The sequence below is a fragment of the Urocitellus parryii genome, chromosome 9 (assembly GCF_045843805.1).
Source record: "Urocitellus parryii isolate mUroPar1 chromosome 9, mUroPar1.hap1, whole genome shotgun sequence".
In the NCBI taxonomy this organism is placed as follows: domain Eukaryota; kingdom Metazoa; phylum Chordata; class Mammalia; order Rodentia; family Sciuridae; genus Urocitellus; species Urocitellus parryii.
The window spans coordinates 132,477,893-132,493,666 of record NC_135539.1 but is presented as its reverse complement, the minus strand read 5'-3'; the positions used below and the strand labels follow the sequence as shown (position 1 = coordinate 132,493,666).

General features: G+C 40.0%; 2 protein-coding genes across 3 annotated transcripts in view; one reads left to right on the top strand and one right to left on the bottom strand.

Moving 5' to 3' along the window:
* The window catches only part of LOC144256815 (uncharacterized), a 50,622-nt gene that overhangs the window by 11,151 nt on the left and 23,697 nt on the right, over positions 1 to 15,774 (top strand). The window contains exons 2-3 of one of the 2 annotated variants that reach the window (XR_013344254.1): positions 2,017 to 2,143; positions 12,648 to 12,725. Coding sequence is in view for 1 of the 2 variants with exons in the window: in XM_077802276.1 (XP_077658402.1) it covers positions 12,648 to 12,725 (78 nt within the window). In the remaining variant the exon portion in view is untranslated. The remainder of the gene's footprint in view (positions 1 to 2,016; positions 2,144 to 12,647; positions 12,726 to 15,774) is intronic. The other variant, XM_077802276.1, reaches the window with a different exon arrangement.
* Positions 9,701 to 10,600, bottom strand: LOC113185662 (transmembrane epididymal protein 1-like). Its single transcript, XM_026392870.2, has one exon. The coding sequence runs from the start codon at positions 10,598 to 10,600 to the stop codon at positions 9,701 to 9,703; it is 900 nt and encodes a 299-aa protein (XP_026248655.2).

Sequence of the window (15,774 nt, the reverse complement as noted above, 5' to 3'; positions counted from 1 at the left end):
TATTGGGTTGAACCTTCGTAGTTAGGGACTATCTCCACCTATTCTTTCTCAAGCGTGCTTAATGCCAGGAAACTTAAAACTTCTCTATCTCCCCTTAAGGATGGCAATAATTCAGATTGCCTCTGCCACTGAGAAATTTGGTGGGACTGGAGAATTGAATGCAAACACATCTGAAAAAAGCTTTGTTCTGCCTTCTGAAGGGATCTACTTTGCTCATTAAATTTTAAGTTTTAGATATTTCTATTTAGTGTATAGTCACTGTTGGAAAAGCAGGTGAACTATATTGGAAAAAGGTACACTCAAAACTACCTCTTACCCCACAGCCTGGCAGTGACCCTTGCTGTTAGTGAGGTAGAAAGACGGTTTTAACAAGGAAGGAGATGAGGAAGTGGAAATACATTTGGGTTCTAGTTCCAGTTCTCTCCTGATTTGTTGAAAATCATATCCTTACCTCAACAAACGAAAAAAAAAAAGTATATTGGACTTGATTTTGCATGGATGTTGTTACGTAGAGGGAAATATTGATCATCTTTTTCCTTCCTACCTTTGGTGAATTTTCCAAACCCTTAGAAAGCACTGTAGGGTCCAATGCTCAGAGGGAGGCAGTTCAAGGGGAAAATCTGCCCGTGACAGTTGCTATGTTAATCAGGGAGGAGAGAACCCCAGGTGCTCTCCTTGGTTCTTGGGTTTGCTCTGGTAAAATCATAGGATCCAGGTATCATCAGGGCCAGACCAGGGAACCTGTGGCTTGCAGGCAAAAGAGCAGCCTCTTTCCCACAATCATTCCCCCAGCTGTGCCTGGCCACTATGTGCAGGCCATCTGTGGTCAGAAAGGAGGAGAGAAAAGCAGAACTGACCCAACAGCAATGGGAGGTTGCAAGTGCAGACAAGTAGACCCACTAAGGTCCCCTCTGGAATGCTCAGGCCCCTGCCTTGGCCAGGCATCAAGGATACATGTTATGTTGTTCATTAACACCTGAGCATCCTGATCTCAGGACTTTGAAGATAGGAATCTCCCACAAAAAGCAGAATCTGCCCACAGTAGTGGAGAAGGAAGCCAAGCGGGTGAATGATTAGCAGAACTGCCAGACTGCCCGCAAGTCTGTGGACACCAGGTACCTACCGAGTGGTTTATGGGTGTTTAATGGGGAAGCTGGCTTGACCACAGGAACCTGTGGAGGGTCTTCATGGCCTGGCTGCTCCACAGTGGACTCTCCAGACCTGCCTCCCCTGCCAGAGGGTCTCCACATTCCTGAGGGTCCCACAAATGGCTAGTGTCATTTTCTCTGCATCATGAAATGACAGAGTGAGTAAGAACGTGCCAGAAATTCATTCAACATGAATTCACTCACTGGTGTGACGGAGCCTGCTGAGTGTCCCAGGGCATACACAGAAGGACATGATAACAAAGAGCGGGTAAAATTTAGTGAAAGTCACTATATCTCAACACACATACCACATATACACTAGAGAATGGTTTAGACCTCTGCTCCATAGATATCAAATGTCACTTAGGTAATTTAAATGTTTTCTTCGTGATGGGGATTAAACCTCACACGTGCTACAGAATTCTGCTGTGTCCTCAATTCCCTAATTTTATATTTTTTAACAACTGCATAAAATAATAAAAAGCAAAATCAATGATATATCATATTTAATATCTTCAATATGTTATTTCAACAACTAATTCACATAAAATTGTGAACCTCCTTATCTCATGCTAAATCTTCAAACTCCAGTGTACATATCAATTAAAACAAGCCAGATCACAAGTACTTAATGGTCACATGGAACCAGTGGCGATCACATTGGATTGCATAGATTTAGACAGTGTAGAATGACGTGTTTAGTGAAGTACATGTTGTAAAGTTTTCTTAAAGGAATATTCCATGCAGATGTAGACATCTGGTTGGAAATGGCACCTCCAGAGCTACACTATGAACTTCTTAATGGCAATGAGATTTTAATATGATGGTTTCCAGAAGCAAAATTTAATTTAACTCCTTTCTATTCAAGAGGGACATCAGTATCATCAAAAAGTGCTGCAACTCACCATCCTGCAAAGCAGAAATGCACCACGGAGAGAGGAGGCCAGAGGCTTGCAAGAATCCCACAGAAAATGGGTCCATGGAGGCAGCACAAGGTCAGAGATATCCCCTCTGTCCATGCTCCAAGCTCTCATGATCATATTTCAAGTAGGGGCTACTTTGGGATTGACTTACAAAAACGTTTCACAACACATGGGAAACACATTCTAATTTCTTAATTCAAAAGGAAATATATCTTTGATCTTTCCTGGCACATCAACTCAAAAATTTCCTCATGAAAACTTCCTATAATGTAAGCTTTATACTTCATTGCAAAATCATGACTTGGATTTCACCACTCAACCTTGTTGATATCGTGTTCTTTACAACTATCACATTTCAGCAGCTGCAAGTTTCTTTTTCTCCTGGAAGCTTTTGGCAAGAGAGAAGCATGTAATCATCCTACCCTGCGATACCTCTATCAACACTAGGACTGTGATGTTTTCTCACACCCATAGATTATTTCTCTTCCAAACCACATATATAGTTGGACGTTGAGATTTATCCTTTGTTCCTTTTCTTCAGGATTCTTTCTTTTTGTTTAAGTTTGAAATTATTTTCATTTAATAGTATAAAATATCTTGGCCGGGTGCAAAGGTGCACACCTGTAACCCCAAGTCCCCCAGCAGCTCGCGAGGCTGAGACAGGAGGATAGAAAGCTCAAAGCCAGCCTCAGCAATAGTAGTGAGACACTAAGCAATTCAGTGAGACCCTGTCTCTAATTTTAAAAAAATACAAAATTGGGCTGGGGATGTGGCTCAGTGGTTGAGTTCAATCCCTGGTATACCTCCCTGTCCCCCACCCCCCAAAAAATACACACACACACACACACACACATATCTTGGGAGGAAAAGAAAAACAAAAAATACAAGGGCAAATTTTTACTCCGTGAGATTCTCAGAGCCATCACTGGCTCAGTAGACCCCAAGATGAAACACACACTGTCAAAAAGTATTCAGCCACCAATGAAGATGGCATTACTAGGGATTTGGATCAATTACACAAAGGAGTCAGAGAATCCCATTGTAGAGGATTCTATTGCTGTTTCCATGGCAATCTTCTGGAATTGGTGCCATTTTTTTTTTTTTTCACCAAATTGAGTCCTTTACAAACTGCCGACTTGGCTCAACAAACTGCATTTCCTGATCCTGGATTGCCTGCTTCACCACCACTTAACAGGCCCGAGAACTTGTTCGAGATTCTTAATTGTGTAGTTGGGGAACCCATCTCCAAATTTCAAATTCCATGTGAGAAATACATCTGTGCTCACTCCACTCCCACAGGGTAGAGGTGCTTGTGGGAGGGAGGGGCCCAGGCAGGGACTACACCTCCCGCTTCCTGGTGGCTGAGTTAGGGCCATCAGAAGAAGGTGTTTAGAGAAGATGTACACCCCCTACTGCATGGCCGTTAAGAACTTCCCTCCCATCCCTCACCTTTCCTGTTTAACTTCTGCTGGCTGGATAGGGAACTTGAGGCCCTACAGAAGGGCAGGACTGAAAGATGGGAGGAGTCTGACTTCTGAAAGACCACATGGAGGAGTGCCTGCCAAACAGGATGCCTGCGTTTGACTTTAAGCATGTGGGAGAAATGACCTTAGGCTGTGCTAAGCCAATAAGGCTTAAGCATTTATCTGTTTTAAGTCGGTTACTATATGCTGACCACTTTATCTCCCTATACTAAGAGGAGAGTAGGAGCTCATGAAAATTCAATCCCTGGACATCAACTCTAATTTAACAAACTGCTTGACTAATCCCACTGCATCTCCTCCTTTACCTTCACTTTCTCAAATCTGGAATACCTAGGTGCCCTGTCTCATGCAAAGGCTTCCTGGAGCCCAGAAAACTAAACTTGCAAGGGCTTCCTTCTGAGCAACTACAGGGACATGAATAGGGATAGGCCTGCTCTCAGTCCTTGAGAGCTCTCACTGCCCACAGCATAGGAGTCAGCAACACTGACCCTCCTTCCATCAGGATCCCTGCTTCACTCCTATAAGGTGTTCAGGTCCCAGGGCCTCATTTCTCAACGTGATACAGTGTTTCCTGTCACTGACCAGGATAAACCTTCCCTGAAAATTAAAGTCTCTTATATTGGTTTTCTATTGCCAGGCAATAAATCAGCACAAATTCAGGAGCTCGGGCAACACTAATGTATTATCCCAGGTTCCATGTGTCAGCAGTTCGATGTGGGTTAACTGAGTCCTTTGCCCAGACTCACCAAACCCATTTCATGGTGTCACTCAGGGCTCTGATCCTCATCTGAGTCTCACTGGCTGGTGGAAAATTTGAGTTCTTTTCAGTTCTAAGTCTGAGGCTCTTGTTTTCTTACTGGTGGTTAGCCGGGAGCTTCTCTCTAAAGCAACTTGAAGGGGCTGTCAGTTCCCTGCCATGGATTCCCAAATACGACAGGTTATTTTCCTCCTGCCAGTGGGAGCAAATCCTTGACAATGCACCTTCTTTTAAAGGGTTCACCAGACTAAGTCAGACCCACTCAGGGAAACTCCCTATGGATCAATTCTAAGTCAACTAATCAGGGACTACTCATAGGAGTGATATTCCATTACATTCTGTGGCTCCACCTGCACTCAAGGAGAGAGGATCATACAGGGCCTGTGTGCTGGGGCAAAATCTTCCGGCTCATCTTGGAGTTCTGCTTGCCACAGCATTCCCTTCTTCTTTGTGTTCATTATCATAAATTGCAACATAATTGTACATCTTTGTATCTTTCTTATTATGGTACTGTCAATCCTTGCATAGCACCTGGAAAACAGCTCTTTAGGGTTTTATTAATGGATTAATTAATCCCATGGTTGTCTGGATTGAATGTGGAAGGTCCTTTTAGTTTATTAGCCATGTTTAATTATTAGTCTTCTTCATTGTGTTTTCATTTTTGTGAAACTCAGTTGTGAAACTATTTTTTTTTCTTGCCATTGTTTTGATCTCTGGTAGTGAATCTGTTTAAGGACCTTGCCAGCTGTGCAGTGCCTCCGGTGCTCTTTCAGGTAGGGGTCCAGTGGGAAATACGTGGAAACTCCAGCTGATACAAAGATACCTCTTATGTAGATAGGGGCAAGGTATAGAGATATCACCGGCATAGGTTGGGTAACACTTGTGCCCTTACTACCTCCAGGCTCCAAGGGTTGTGGGACATGGGATGGAAGAATTTCCTGTTATGTGTAAGGATTATGTAGTGGGTTGAGTGGTGCCCCAACTCCCAAAACAGGTCTAAGTCCTTACCCCAGATTCTGTGCATTCAACCTTATTGAGAAAAAGGAACTTTGCAGTTATAATTAAGCATCTCAAAATGAGATTATCCTGTATTTAGGGTAAGCCCTAAATCTAATGACAGGTGTCCTCCTAAGAAAAAGGCTGATGGAAATTTAAGACCCAAAGACGCACAGAAGAGAAGATAATGTGAAGATAGAGGCAGATCTACAAGACAAGGAATACCAAAGATATCTAGCACCCACCAGAAGCTAGGAGAGAGACATGGAGCAGACTCTCCCTCAGAGCCTTCATTTCAGACTTCTGGCATCCAGCACTGTGGAGCTCTGCATTTCTATTATTTTGGCCCCTAGGTTAATAGGAAATGGTGCCTTGGGACACCAATACAGGTGTCATGGTGGCAGAACAGTATATGGACAGCCTGGGAAGCCCCGTCCCAGGAGCTCAGAGTAAAACCCTGACCTCGCTCTTCCCCTCACCTCTGGGCCCTTACTGGGGTTCATCATTGGCCACACCCTGCCAGGAATCAGAGGATCAGGTAGCTCACTGATGTGCTAGAGAGACGAGGTCAGCTTCCTGGGAGAGAGAGAGAGAGAGAGCGAGCCTGTTGGGGAGGCTTAGGAGGGACAGAGGATACACAGCACATCTCTTTTTCAGTTATAGATAAGGGTACCCATAAATCCTCATTTATCTGGAACAGGTTTGGCTTTTACCTGTTGTCCCAGTTTCCATCTTAAAAAGAATTAATTTTGCCCCTTTTCATCCTCACTCAGACTTGGTTAATTAGAGGGTCAATTTAGTAATAGGTCCACATCCAAGTAGATCTTCATTCAAATGGAGGTGGAAGTTCTGTAGGATATGGTGAGCCAGACAGATTACCTCTCCTGATTGCCCTATGATCCTAGACATTGTTGACAGGTATAAGACAATTTCAAACCTTTTGAAAACACTGAACAGGAATATACCTTACTGTATCATATGCCCCATAATTTTTGCATTTAGCTATTTTCCCTTCATCATGGAGATCCTTACATCAGGCACACTGACCTCCCTTGTTTGTTTTAACCCTGCACAATACTCTTTAATTTATTTAAACACTGCCTGATTGGTGAACATTTGTCATTTGAACTCCCCATGCAAACAGTGCTCAGTGACCATTCTGGTGCACACCCCTTTGTGTATATGTGTAGACTTCTAGCCTGTTTAATTGGTCATGTGCTGGTACTTGAGCTACCTGTAAAAGGAAGCTAGGGCTTAAAAATAAAAATCTTCCAGGAAGGTGGACCTGACAATATGGACCTGATCAAAATGTTGGGAGGATGTTTTTCAAGACGTTTTTAGGCCCTTAGACAGATGTCCACTGTAGGTCAAGAAGTGGGATTGTTTGCATTCTAAAGTGACTGTAAAACAATGTAGACCAATTTATATCACTGTCTATAATTTACAATTCCATTTTCTCTACATCTTGTCCCACAGTAGATATTATTTTTAAATGCTTTTGACAATTTGGATAATCTGATGGGAGATCTTATTTTATGGAAATCCGTTTTTCTTCAAAATGGGCTGAGATTTTTGACTTTAAGATCTTGAATTCTAAGACCTATTAATATCCTTTGTCCTTATGTTAGACTTATTTCTGCTGGCCTGTTAATATTTGAACACCTCTATATACCTGGATATCGATTTTTTTGCCTGTTATGTATGTGGAAAATATTTCTTTCACGGCGTCTCTTTTATCCTTTTAGTTATGACTTTTAGTTATTAAAAAAACATAAATGAAATGAGTAATCTTTTCAGAACATTTTTTGCTCAAGAAAGCTTTTCATGTTCTTCATTATAAAATATATTTATCATTTTCAAAACATTGTAGAGTCATATTGCTCACTTTAACCTTTTAACCATTTATTATTTATTTTGTGCATTGCTCACTTTTTATTGTGTAAGTTTTTATTTTTTTTCTCTGTGGGGAGCCTATTATTTCTCAGATTAATTGAAGAGTTTGTCTTTAACACATGCTTCATTCTCATATTCTATATTTCTCTTTCTGGAGTTTCTATTATATTACACTATGTTGGTTTGGGGTGAATGGTAGTTGCTTGATCCTATATCATGCTGTTTAATTCTTGAATTAATTTCATAATGTACTGTGAAAGCTAGAAGTGCAATACCTTCTGGGAGAAAAGAAGTCTAGGTCTCTTTTTTTATATTTCTTTTTCAGATATATTTTAGAATAGGTTTGCTGAATTCTGTAAAGATTATATTGGAAATTTTTAATGGGCATATTATATATACATCTATATGAAAATGCAAGTATGTTTTGTGGAAAAAATTATGAGATACTGTGTTGGAAGAATTTCACTAAATATCAGAGGCTTATTTAGCAGTTTAGAAGTAGAGTACAAATTACTTGTTAAAGCAACCAAGAAGTGAATTCTGGGGCTGGGGATGTGGCTCAAGCGGTAGCGCGCTCGCCTGGCATGCGTGCGGCCCGGGTTCGATCCTCAGCACCACATACCAACAAAGATGTTGTGTCCGCCGAGAACTAAAAAATAAATATTAAAAATTCTCTCTCTCTCTCTCCTCTCTCACTCTCTCTTTAAAAAAAAAAAAAAAAAAAAAAAGAAGTGAATTCTGAGTTTCTTCATCACTCCCATGACAGTATTCAAGATGGCGATAAAAATATGGGATCACAGATGAAAAATGATGGGGGAGAGCATAGGATCTACATGTCATGGGAGAAGAGAGAAAGATTAGAAGCATTTTGTCCCAGGTTTCACTCTGACTTGCACTCACAGTGTAAGCTGCAGTCAGGAGTGTGGAGAACCATCATCCCACCCTGGGGCACAGATCAAGGTGTGAAGCACACCCTCTTTAGAAGGACTGGAAACAGTTGCACTGTTCTTCATGCATATCAGGTATCCATCCCCTGCTTTCTACCCATTTTTTTCTAAATCAGTCACATTCCCATTCTTTGCAGAGAAGTCTTTGGAGCCCAGGGAACAAAGCAGAGTTTTGACTCTCAGACCTACAAACTTATGTCTTTGTTCTGTCTCTGACCAGCCATGAGTCTTTGGTCGAATTCCCTTTAGAGTCTTTGGATTTTCATATGTAAAATGGAAAGTCAACATAGCATACCTCATGAAGTTATGGTAAGCAGTGATGTACAGAATAACAACTCTAGTCAGGTTGGTGAAGTTTATTGTACACATGGACCTGAAAGAGACTGGGCATGCTAACTCTACGGTTCATGCTTTAGACTGCTGATACCTCCTGAGACAGAAAGGGAAACCTAATTGGAAGTAAATAAGACTTTATTAATAATCCGTTTTGTAGAGGCAACTGATATTCTGGAATCTGCAGCGGAAACTAGAGATAAATGCCTTGCTCTTAGAGAGCCTAACTCTCAGGTAGTGAGGCAAGACCTTCCCAAGAGAAACAATAGGACACACAGGACAAAAAGGATATTTGCAGCCTGGGTAAAATGACAACAGATTTGGAGAAATTGCTGATGAATTCAGATTCAAGGAATATGTGAGAATTTTCAGGGTGGTAGACCTCTTGTTGGTGGCTCTATGAGGGGACTTAACGGTGGCATGAAATTACAATGCATAGGGAAAATGTGACTGGCAGTGGGTTTTGTCCAGAGTACTATCTGGCAGGCTTGAGTCCAGGATATAGTAAATGATCTAGGTCTACTCTGGTGGGGCTGATGGTAGGCAATTAAGTAGCTGAGCACTTTGCTTTGACTGGATGAGAGGACAGGAATGAGAAAGTGGCATTCAGTGAATGTTTGCTTTGAGACAACTTGACAGCAACTTTGAGACAAATATGAAAGTATTAATTCTGACTTGATGTATAAATTTGAAACCATGCTAATCCACCCAAATTAGAACATATATACACACATATATGATTCTGATAACTTCATCCAGGTGGTGTGAGTTGAGCTGAATCTGCTTATGACATTGCATTTGAATCAATTAGTTGATCGACTGAAATACCCATCATTGCAGTTCCAATTTGCTCTTTGTTCCTTAGTTAGAACCTTGAGAAGCAGCTAGTGATGGCATTCCTGCTGCACTCTGCTCTGCTCTTTTCAGAGGCCTCCCGTTGTTCTCTTCCTACCATGGTTATTTCTTACGTGCTTCCCTGCTCTTGGTTCTCTTATTCCTCTTCCTCTTCCCCTCACTCATAGTGCCCCATCTGTTACTTCTCCATGCCATTCTCTTCCTATGTCCTAGAACTAGAGGCTCAATGACAGACAGGGCAATTGTTGGGATCAACCGTTGGTCTTTGGGGCCATTACCTTCATTGGGGAGCAACAAATGTGCCATACATGTGGCTGAGAGGATCCATTGCAGGGCAGATGGGGTGAAGTATGTGCCAGGCACTCTAGGCCTTATCTCCAGGTGAGCTCTTTGCAAGCAGAGGAGCCTGGTCTTCCTTCTCTGGCTGCTCTATTTCCTGCAACAGCCTGTAGAGGGGCTCTGGAGTGCTCTTGTGATAGGGAGCTTCTTTAGACCCCATCGTCTTCAAGCTGGGGTAGCAACAACGATGCCAAAAGTAAGAGAAGCCATAGATCCCAAACAGGCACAAGGCATCAAACATCACATGCCAGCAGAAGAAGGTGGTGACAAACATGAGATCATTCATGTCATCATCGTCCCATGGGTAGCCAGAGACTGGTCTGTACAGAATAAAGCCTGCCTGTATCAGCCAGGAGCCCAGGACCAGAATCAGCAAAGTCTCCATCATCCAGAGTTGAAACATCTCAGGAGCCCAGAGTTCTGCAGTTAACACCAGCAATAGCAGGAATACCACCAAGATGAGCAGAGAATGAACTTGCAGCTCTATCCCTGATGACCCCTTAGCATGTGACACCATCAGTAGCAGGAGCTCATAGAAGGACAGGGCCAGGGCACCTTTTTCTAGGACCACACACCTCTGAGGGAGCATGTTCTTGCTCATGACATCTACACAGCCCATGAGTATGAGGAGGGTGAACATGGTGAGGTGCTGCCACTCTTTGGAGTACAGAAACCTTGGTGGCAGCTCCCTGTCCATCAATATTATTCCTCCTTCGATGCAGTTGTTGACATAAACCACTAAGAGAGAGCCAGCCACTATCTTCAGCAAACCTTCATAGGATATTTTCCACAGCCTGGACCATCTCCCTTTCTTCTTGGGAGGGCACAAAGATTGGAGTGAGTCACTGAATATCACTATGGCCTGATACAATCCATTACAGAAAAGAAATAGCCCTGGGTAAGCATGACCATGGAATTTCCCCATGAAATTACGGGTCTATTTGACTAAGGAGGTAAAAAGAAAATTCAGGACTTCTCTGTTCTCCTTTCCCTCATGGGCCCCTCAAGTTTTTAGTGCTATGCAGAGCTAACTTCTTTCTACTTTTATTACCTCCCTCTGCCCACTGCACTCTCCCACAGAATGGAAAGTTCTGGACAGGTGCCTACACTCTGTGTGAAAGGAGTCTTATTGTTCCATTTTATTCTGGAACACTGGGAACGGACTGACTTCTGCCACAGAAGGAAGGTGAATATTTCTAAATGTGCACCTGCAGGGATGTATACTCTCAGGATTGCTACCTAGGGGCCCTTTAGAAGCTTCTGATGACAATTCATGGCTTGTTTCCTTCTGCTTATGCCCAGTTCTCAGATAATGCAAAAGGTATCCAATCATGGAGATTATCCAGAGGATTGGGTTATGTACAAATTTTTGTGCATCCTGCAAGGCCTCTTATTCATATCTTGGGTCATATACTGAAAACAGATATATTATTTATGGAATAAAAGTTATTAACATGTGGGTTTGTGTTCACATATGCAGGTACTGAGTTCCTTCTTGGTCTTATCATTCTTCTGTTAACAGAGAGATTTTAGAGACCACCAAGAAAGTGCTTGCCTCTCCCCCTGTCTCTCTCCACTGGATAATAAATGAACCTAAAAAAAAATCTTCTGAGTTCAATTTTAGAGTGTTATGGTGCAATTTATTATTAAAATGCATATACAGGTATGTGAGGCAAGTAGATCCAGTGAACTGCTTATATTTTAATGTGAATTAATGCCTCAACTTTATTCTCTTTGTCTAATACTTAGAGGTAAAATGTCCTGGGCATTATATAACAGCCAGCTTCATATGAGGGAATGCATCCAAGGCAAGAATTTTTTTTAAATAAAAATTGTTTATAATTATGGTACACAATTTATTGTTTTCATACACATTGTGAAATGAGTACAGTCAAGCCATGACATACCTGTCACCTTATATAATTACTTTTTTGTGGTGAGAACATTTAAGATCTATTCTGTCCGCAAATTTCAAGTATATAATGCCTCATTATTAATCTCAGTCATTGTGCTATCTATTAGCTCTCTAAAACTTATTCATTTTACATGACTGTAACCTTGTACCTCTTGGTCAAGATCCCTTCTTTTCGCAACTTCCATTTCTGCTTCTGGTAATCACCATTTGTTACTCTCTGCTTCTATAAATTCAAATTTTTAGAGTCCATGCATAAGTGAGATCATGCAATCAATGTATTTTTTTTCTTTTTAAGCTTATGTCACTTAACAATAGTGCCCTCACCTTGATCCACGTTGTCCCAAATGACAAAATTTCCTGTATGAAGGCTGAATAATACAGTGTAGTAATTTTCTGTTCCAGGCTCTGTTGATGGTCAGGTTGCTCCTGTATTTTGGCTGATACAAATAATGTGCCAGTCAACCTGGGAGTGCAGATAAGTTGTCTGCTGATTTTGTTCTGGATATATATGGAGAAGTAGAATTGCTAGGTTATATGGTAATTCTATTTTTGATCTTTTGGAGAAACTTTCATACTGTTTTTCACACTTGCTTCTCCAACATTTCCACCAACAGTGTACAGTCGTTCCCTTTCCTACATTACCCCCAACATTCATTATTTTTTGTCTTATTTATTTATTATTTATTTTGTTGTTATTGCTTTGTTTTGTTGTACTGGAGACTGAACTCAGGGGTGCTGTACCACTGACCTACATTCCCCACCCTTTTAAATTTTTTAGACAGGGTCTTGCTAAATTGCCCAGGCTGGCCTTGAACTTGTGATCTGCAGCCTTCCCGGTAGCTGAGATTAGAGGTGTGCACCACCATGCTTGACCTGTTTTTTTTATAAGAGTCATCCTAATGTGTGGGGGTAATATCTCATTGTGATTTTTATTTGCATTTCCCTATTGAGCACCTTTTCATATACCTGTTGGCTGCTTGATGTCTGCTTTGGAAAAAGATCTGTGCAGGTTCTTTACCCTTTTTTTTCATAAATAATAGAAATTTATTTCTCACAGATCTGGATGCCAGGAATTCCAAGATCAAGGTGCCAGCAGATTCCATGCCTGGTAAGGGCTGCTCTCTCTGTTTCCAGGGTAAGTTGCCTTGTTACTTTATCCTCACATGGCAAAAGATGGAAGTGCAAAAGGAGAGGAACACTAATTCCCTCCAGCCCTTTTATAAGGTGGTTAAATACACCTCATGACTTAATCACCCTTGTGAATATATTTTTAAATATATTTTTATTTCTAATTGACACATAGTAACTGTATACATTCATTGGGTACAATGTGCCATTTTAATACGTGTATACAGGTATAATGATCAGATCAGGGTAATTGGCATATCTATCAGCTCAGACATTTAAAAATCCTCTATACTAGCTGTTTTGAAATATTCAATTAAATATTGTCAATCATAATTATCCTGCAGTGCTATAGAACACTAGAAGCTATTCTTATCTAACCTTACCTGTTTACCCTCTAAACCCATTAACCACCCTCCCTCCACCCACCCATCCCTGATACCAAGCTCTGGTAACCACTATTCTGTTCTGTGCTTCTTTAAGATCAGCTTTTTAGCTTCTGAATGTGTCTTTCTTCCTATGTCTGACTTGTTTCCCTTGGCATAAAGTTATTCTGTTCCATCCATGTTGCTGCAAATAATGGATTTTATTCTTTTCTATGACTCAATAATATTCCATTGTGCATATTTTTATTTTCCATTTATCTGTCCATGGACACCTAGGTTAATTCTATGTTTTGGCTATTATGACTAGTGCTGCAATAAACAAGAGAGTGCAGATATCTCTTTGATACACTGATTTAAATTCCTTTGGATATATATACCCAGTAGTAGAATCACAGGATCATATGCTAGTTCTATGTCCAGATTTTTAAGGAAACTTCACACTGTTTTCCACAATTGCTGAACTAAATTTACTTTTTCACCAATAGTATATTCTCACCAGCATTCTTTTTCTTTTTGTTAATAACAGTTATAACAATGAAATGATATTTCATTGTGGTTTTCATTTGCATATATCTGAAGAATGGAAAGCATTGTTTCATATATTTGCCAGCCATTTATATATCCTCTTTCAACAAATTACAAAAGGTAATTTGCTCATTTTTAAATTGGATTATTTGGGCTTCACTGTTGAGTTGTTTGAGTTTCTTATATACTCTGGGAATTAATCCCTTGTCAGATGAGTTAGTTTTCAATATTTTTCTCCCATTCTGTAGATTGTCTCCTCATTCTGTTGATTTTTTTTCCTTTTCTATACAGAAGATTTTTAGTTTGAAGGGATACAATTTATCAATTTTTGCTTTTGAGGCCTGTGTTTCTGGCGTCATATAAAAAAAAAAAAAACTGCCCAGATAAATATCCTGAATTATTCTCTTCATTTTTTTTTCCTTCTAGTAGTTTCATGCCTTACATTTAAATCTGATCCATTTTGAGTTGATTTTCATATAGGGTGAGAAATAAGGATCTGATTTCTTTCTTTTATATGGATATCCAGTTTACCTGGGCTGTTTGTTGAAGAGATTTTATTTTTTTCAATGTATTTTTTTTTTTTTACTGCCTTTTTGGAAAATCAGTTGGTAGTAAATATGTGGGTTTATTTCTGGATTCTCTATTTCTGTTGGTCTGTGTGCCTGTTTTTATGCCAATATCATACTGTTTTAGTTATCATGACCATTTAGTATATTTTAAAGTGATATATTATAATGCCTTCAGGCTTTTCCCCCCTCTTTCAGGATTCCATTGACCACTCAGTGTCATTTGTAGTTTCATACACATTCTAGTTTTTTTCTTATTCTTATGAAGAATATCTTTGATGTTTTGATAGGAAGTGCATTAAATCCACAGATTACTTTGGGTGGTTCAGACATTTTTTTTTAAAGAGAGAGAATTTTAATATTTATTTTTTAGTTTTTGGCGGACACAACATCTTTGTTTGTATGTGGTGCTGAGGAGCGAACCTGGGCCACACACATGCCAGGAGAGCGTGCTACCACTTGAGCCACATCCCCAGCCCCTGGTTCAGACATTTTGAGAATATTCTTCCTTTCCAGGAACATGGGACATCTTCCATCTTGTGCATTTGTCCTCTTTGATTTCTTTCATCAGTATTTGTAATTTTCATTGCAGAAATTTTTACTTGCTTGGTTACATTTATTACTAAGTACTATTTGTAGCTATTACAAATGGGATTTCTTAACAATTTTTTTATATGTTTATTTTCTATCCTGCAGCTTTTCTGAATTTGTTTATCAGTTCTAATTATTGTGTGGTGAAGTCAGATTTTTCCATACATGACATTATATCATCTGAAAACTGGTATTGTTTGACCTCCTCCTTTCCTATTTGAATTATTTTTATTTATTCATCTTGTCTTATTGCTGTGGCTAAGACTAACAATAGTGTCTGTATATATGTGTATGTGTGTGTGTGTGTGTGTGTGTGTGTGTGTGTGTGTATTTTAAGACAGCATCTCACTGTGTTATCCAGGCTGTTCTCCAACTCCTAGACTCTAGTAATCCTTCTGGCTCAGCTTCCTGGTTAGCTGGGACTACAGTTGCACACCAATTCTGTACTGAATAAAAATGATGAAAATAGACATCCTTGTCTTATTCCTGATCTTAGAAGGAAAATTTTTAGTTTTACCCCATCCATTCAACATGATATAGGTTGCAGATTTTCCATATGCAGATATTATTGTGTTGAGGTATATTCTGTCTACACCTAAATTTGTTTAGAGTTTTTATCATGAAGTGATGTGGAATTTTATGAAATGCATTTTCTGTATCTATGGGGATGTTCATATAGTTTCAAACTTCATTCTATTGATCAATGTACTATGTTTATCAGTTTGCTTATATGAACCATCCTTGCATTCCTGGTATAAATCCCACTTTGGTCATGGTGTAGTTGGATTCAGTTTTCTTGTACTTTGGTGCATTTTTAGGTGCAGTTGGATTCAGTTTTCTTGTATTTTGTTGAGAATTTTTGCATCTCAATTTATTAGACATATTGACCTGTATTTTTCTTTCTTTCTATGTCCTTATCTGGCTTTGGCATAAAAATACTGCTTGCCTCATAGAATGAGTTTGGAAGTGTTCCTGCTTCCCAGTTCTTTGG

Coding starts and splice junctions, on each gene's coding strand:
- LOC113185662 (XM_026392870.2), bottom strand. CDS start 10,600: ATGGGGAAATTCCATGGTCATGCTTACCCAGGGCTATTTCTTTTCTGT.